General features: G+C 53.7%; 2 protein-coding genes across 8 annotated transcripts in view; one reads left to right on the top strand and one right to left on the bottom strand.

The window, feature by feature from the left end:
* The window catches only part of SLC35B2 (solute carrier family 35 member B2), a 3,798-nt gene extending 807 nt beyond the window's left edge, over nucleotides 1–2,991 (top strand). The window contains exons 2-4 of one of the 5 annotated variants that reach the window (XM_008068687.2): nucleotides 197–390; nucleotides 582–736; nucleotides 1,515–2,991. In XM_008068687.2, the coding sequence (XP_008066878.2) occupies nucleotides 197–390; nucleotides 582–736; nucleotides 1,515–2,453 (1,288 nt within the window). In that variant the 3' untranslated portion in view covers nucleotides 2,454–2,991. Of the gene's footprint in view, nucleotides 1–191; nucleotides 391–581; nucleotides 741–1,514 lie in introns of those variants that run through there. The other 4 variants (XM_021717891.1, XM_021717892.1, XM_021717893.1 and 1 more) reach the window with 4 other exon arrangements.
* A 206-nt stretch (nucleotides 2,992–3,197) lies between these two features.
* HSP90AB1 (heat shock protein 90 alpha family class B member 1) overlaps nucleotides 3,198–5,064 on the bottom strand; it is a 7,374-nt gene continuing 5,507 nt past the window's right edge. For 2 of the 3 annotated variants that reach the window (XM_008068685.2, XM_021717890.1), the window contains 4 exons: nucleotides 4,581–4,728; nucleotides 4,183–4,451; nucleotides 3,644–3,977; nucleotides 3,201–3,543 (listed from right to left, as the gene is read on the bottom strand). In XM_008068685.2, the coding sequence (XP_008066876.1) occupies nucleotides 3,434–3,543; nucleotides 3,644–3,977; nucleotides 4,183–4,451; nucleotides 4,581–4,728 (861 nt within the window). In that variant the 3' untranslated portion in view covers nucleotides 3,201–3,433. Of the gene's footprint in view, nucleotides 3,544–3,643; nucleotides 3,978–4,182; nucleotides 4,452–4,580; nucleotides 4,729–5,064 lie in introns of all 3 variants that reach the window. The other variant, XM_021717889.1, reaches the window with a different exon arrangement.

Genomic DNA, 5,064 nt, shown 5'->3' with positions numbered 1-5,064 from the left:
GCCCCCGGGGAGGGAGGAAACCCTGCCCCGCCAGCGCCGGCCCCCCAGAGAGAGAGAGGCTCTTTGTCCAGGCTGGGCTGCTGCAGAGGGGGCGGGGAGGCGGCTCCGGGCCCTTCTTCAGTGCGGCCCCCTCTGGAGGGCCGAGGGGTTGAGGTGAGGAACTGCACCCTAATCCTGATGTCCGTCGTCCCTGCAGGTGGTGGGCAGTGGTGGTGCTGGCTGCGCTCCCCTCCCTGGGGGCAGGCGGGGACACTCCCGAAGCCCCTCCGGAGTCATGGACCCAGCTCTGGTTCTTCCGCTTTTTGGTGAATGCCGCTGGCTATGCCAGCTTCATGGTACCTGGCTTCCTCCTGGTGCAGTACTTCAGGCGGAAGAACTACCTGGAGACAGGTGTGTGGAGCAAGGACGGTGGAAGTGGGCTAGGTCGGGATTGCAGGTGTTGGCCTGCAGTCCAAAGGGGATGTGACTCGGAGAGGGCGGGCGGGCGGGAGGCCTCAGACTGGACTGCAGGGCGGGCTGGCTGGGAACACGAGGTGCTGTGGAGCAGATTTGGGGCTTGACAAGTTGTGTGTCTTCTCCAGGCAGGGGTCTCTGCTTTCCCCTGGTGAAAGCTTGTGTGTTTGGCAATGAGCCCAAGGCCTCTGACGAGGTTCCTTTGGCTCCCCGGACAGAGACGGCAGAGACCACCCCCGTGTGGCAGGCCCTGAAGCTGCTATTCTGTGCCACGGGGCTCCAGGTGGGTAGGCCGGCTATGCGGCTCTGCTTTTCTTCTGGGTTGGGTCGCGGAGGCAGGGACTCAAACTGAGTTTCCATCCTCCCAGTCCCAGAGGTTTGCAGTGTTAGGTGTCCCCCCTTCTGGGAAACACTGCACCACCATCTTGGAGAAGTTCGGGGGAAATATTGTCTTTTCTTTCCTCCTCTCTCCAACACTGGTACCTGAAGTTAACTATATGCCGCTATTCCATGTGCTCAGTGCAGAAGAGGGGCCTCTCTTACCGCCTTATCTGTGATTTTACTGTGCCGTTATCATACTTCCTGCCTGCACTCATGTGCCTCACACACTGCAAACCCACTGATGAAGTTTGGGGGAGCCATCCAGCCTTGCCCCAGTACTGCATGTGATGAGGCAGCTAAGATGCTGACCACGTGGCATTTGGAAGTCAGTACAGCCCCACCTTGTATGCCATGTTAGAACTACAGGTATCATACCCTCTCTGAGTTCTTGCCTCCCTGAATTGGTTGAAGTGGATAGGAAAGTACTTTGGTTGGCGTCAGCTCTAACACACCCATAACTGTGGGGACAGACAGGGCCTGGACAGTCCTAAAGCCTTTAGGTTTTTCACAGATGCTTGATTCCCTACAAGTAAATCTAGGCTTGGGAGGAGAGGAAACTTCTACAGAGGAACCAAAAAGCATCTGTGACGTGAAGTCATTTAGTCAGACATCCTCCTGAGGAAGAAGAGATCTATCTGCCTCCTTCTTATGGTCTCTGATCTCCACCCTCCCCCACCCAGGTGTCTTACCTGACTTGGGGTGTGCTGCAGGAACGAGTCATGACCCGCAGCTACGGGGCCACGGCCACATCACCAGGTGAGCGCTTCACGGACTCTCAGTTCCTGGTGCTAATGAACCGAGTGCTGGCACTGATTGTGGCTGGCCTCTCCTGTGTTCTCTGCAAGCAGCCCCGGCATGGTGCACCCATGTACCGGTACTCCTTCGCCAGCCTGTCAAACGTGCTTAGCAGCTGGTGCCAATATGAAGCTCTCAAGTTCGTCAGCTTCCCGACGCAGGTGCTGGCCAAGGCCTCCAAGGTGATCCCCGTCATGCTGATGGGAAAGCTGGTGTCTCGGCGCAGCTACGAACACTGGGAGTACCTGACAGCTGGCCTTATCTCCATTGGGGTCAGCATGTTTCTGCTGTCCAGCGGACCAGAACCGCGCAGCTCCCCAGCCACCACCCTCTCAGGCCTTATCTTATTGGCTGGCTACATTGCTTTTGACAGCTTCACCTCAAACTGGCAGGATGCCCTGTTTTCCTATAAGATGTCATCAGTGCAGATGATGTTTGGGGTCAATCTCTTCTCCTGCCTCTTCACAGTAGGCTCACTGCTGGAGCAGGGGGCCCTCCTGGAGGGGACCCGCTTCATGGGGCGACACAGTGAGTTTGCTGCCCACGCCCTGCTGCTCTCTATCTGCTCCGCTTGTGGCCAGCTCTTCATCTTCTACACCATTGGGCAGTTTGGGGCCGCTGTCTTCACCATCATCATGACCCTCCGCCAGGCCTTCGCCATCCTCCTTTCCTGCCTCCTCTATGGCCACACTGTCACTGTGGTGGGAGGGCTGGGGGTGGCTGTGGTCTTTGCTGCCCTCCTGCTCCGAGTCTACGCCCGGGGTCGTCTAAAGCAACGAGGGAAGAAGCCTGTGCCTATGGAGTCCCCTGTGCAGAAGGTTTGAGGGGAGTGGAGGGGGTCTGAGGGATGAAATGAAATGGGTTCCTCCTGCTGTGACTTCTCAAGAGGCACTGACTCAAGGGCAAAACGCAGGTGTTTTCTCAGTATCACAGACCAGCTCTGCAGCTGGAGATGGGGAGCCCAGCAGGCAGCGTTCCCCTTTGCCTTAAGTCACCCATCTTCAGCAGGCAGGTTCTTGGAGCCCCAGGACAATCATGACGGGCTGCAAGGAGTTGAGGGAAAAGGGCAATTCCCTGAAGTCTTGCCCTGTTAGCTCTGCCACCTGAGGCCTCCTTGGCAGATCCCTGTACCTCCTCTGCCAAGGTGAGAAAAGCACAAGCGGTGTAGGCTCCAATGCTGCTTCCCCAGGTGCCAGTGGTGCCATGCTGAGGAAGGGGACAGAGCCACGCAGCGCGGTGTCACCCGGGTACTGGATCCCTCCTAGGCTCTGCTCCAAGAGCCCACTGCAGGTTTTGGTACTTTGGAAATGTAACTTTTTGCTCTTATAATTTTATTTTATTAAATTAAATTGCTGCAATGGACTTGGTCCTCTGTTTGGCTGACTGAGGGGCATTAATATTACACTTCACTGTGTGGGGTTTTTCGGTAGCTACATAATACCAGTTGAGTCTTCTCTACAAATTGTACCTATAACCCAGAAAACCAACTCAGCTGAACAGCAAAATGAGAGCTCAGATCAGAAGCCACGGAAAGGCAGCATTTACATCCACTTTACAAGGGAGTGCAGAACTGTATAAAATGGCATTTCTTTATTTCACATACTTTAATTTCAGAACAAGATAAACAAAAAAACCACAACACACGACATCCAATCTTGTTGTCAGAGGGAATGAGGCCCATTTTTCCTGCCTTAAACCAGGAGAAAAAACACTAGACAGCAGAGGGAGCCAAGTGGGACAGGGCCACTCAAGGCTGCTGTGGGAGCCATGGGGACACTATACAGAGCACAAAAGACAGAAACTTCTAATCTACTTCTTCCATGCGAGATGCATCCTCCTCACCCTCGAGAGGGGGGATCTCATCGGGAACAGCAGCACTGGGCTCCTCAGCTGTCACTTCATCTTCATCAATGCCTACATTAAAAGAGAGCCACATTAGAAGGGACCAAGTAGCAGCAAACCCCATCTGTCCAGAAGACTACTGCCACGCCTTGCCCCAAGGCAACTCACTCACCCAGGCCCAGCTTGATCATGCGGTAGATGCGATTGGAGTGTGTCTGGGGATCCTCAAGGGAGAAGCCGGAGGAGAGCAGCGCAGTTTCGAACAGCAGCACAACCAGGTCCTTGACGGCCTTGTCGTTCTTGTCCGCTTCTGCCTTCTGCCGCAGCGTCTCCACAATGGGGTGGTCAGGGTTGATCTCCAGGTGCTTTTTGGCCATCATGTAGCCCATCGTCGAGTTGTCCCGAAGGGCCTGGGCTTTCATGATCCGCTCCATGTTGGCTGTCCAGCCGTAGGTGCTGGTTACAATGCAGCAGGGTGAAGACACAAGCCTATTGGAGATTGTCACCTGTGGACAGTCACAAAAACCTGAGATTTGCTTTAAAAGTGAAAATGATGCTATTAGAAGATGCTACTTTTAGAAGTAGCTGAAGCAATGTCTACTCTAAACAGAACAGGCTGCCTAAAACGAGTAGTTGTGGAGCAAGTGGGCTCCTGAGGAAGGCCACCCCAAGGGAATACAAACAACGTGTCCTCTTCCCAGAATGGCTCACCTTCTCAACTTTCTTATCCAAGATTTCTTTCATGAGTTTGCAGAGGTTCTCAAACTTTGCCTTACTCTCCTCCATTTTCTTCTTCTCCTCCTCATCCTCAGGCAGCTCCAGACCCTCCTTGGTAACAGAGACCAGGCTCTTGCCATCAAACTCCTTGAGCTGCTGCACGCAGTACTCATCAATAGGCTCTGTCATATATACAACCTCAAAGCCCCGCTTCCGTACTCGCTCCACAAATGCAGAGTTGGCCACCTGCTCTTTGCTCTCACCTGTAGGGTTAGGGTTATTAAACGTTAACTCAGGGACCAAAATGCCACATACCACTAGTTCCTAAATAGGCCTAAACATCCTCCCCCAACCTCCAAGGAAGTTTTGATCAGACCCAGGCTGCAACGCACCAGTGATGTAATAAATGGACTTCTGTGTCTCCTTCATGCGAGAGACATACTCTGACAGAGAAGTCATCTCATCTCCTGACTGGGAGGTATGATAGCGCAGTAGTTCTGACAGGCGTCGCCGGTTGGTGGAATCCTCATGGATCCCAAGCTAAGAGTGGGGAAAAAAATTACAACTTAACTAGAAATAACCCTACTATGTGAACGGAAAGTTTATCCCAATTATTAAGAAAGTGGGCCACACATGGTAGCTCACTCCTATAATCCCAGCACTTAGGGAAGCTGAGGCAGGAGGATCACCTGGACCCAGGAGTTCGAGACCAGCCTGCACAACATAGAGACACCTCACTGCTACAAATAAAATGGGCCAGGCTTGGTGGCTCAGTCTGTAATCCCAGCGCTTTGGGGGCCAAGGTGGGTGGACTGCCCGAGCCCGTAGGTTCGAGACCCGCCTGGGCAACTTGGCGAGACCTCATCTCTACAATAA

Source organism: Carlito syrichta, unplaced genomic scaffold (assembly GCF_000164805.1).
Source record: "Carlito syrichta isolate Samal-C Ts95f unplaced genomic scaffold, Tarsius_syrichta-2.0.1 Scaffold311474, whole genome shotgun sequence".
Classification (NCBI taxonomy): domain Eukaryota; kingdom Metazoa; phylum Chordata; class Mammalia; order Primates; family Tarsiidae; genus Carlito; species Carlito syrichta.
Note: the sequence above shows the minus strand (reverse complement) of the source record. Positions and strands in the feature narration are given on the sequence as shown.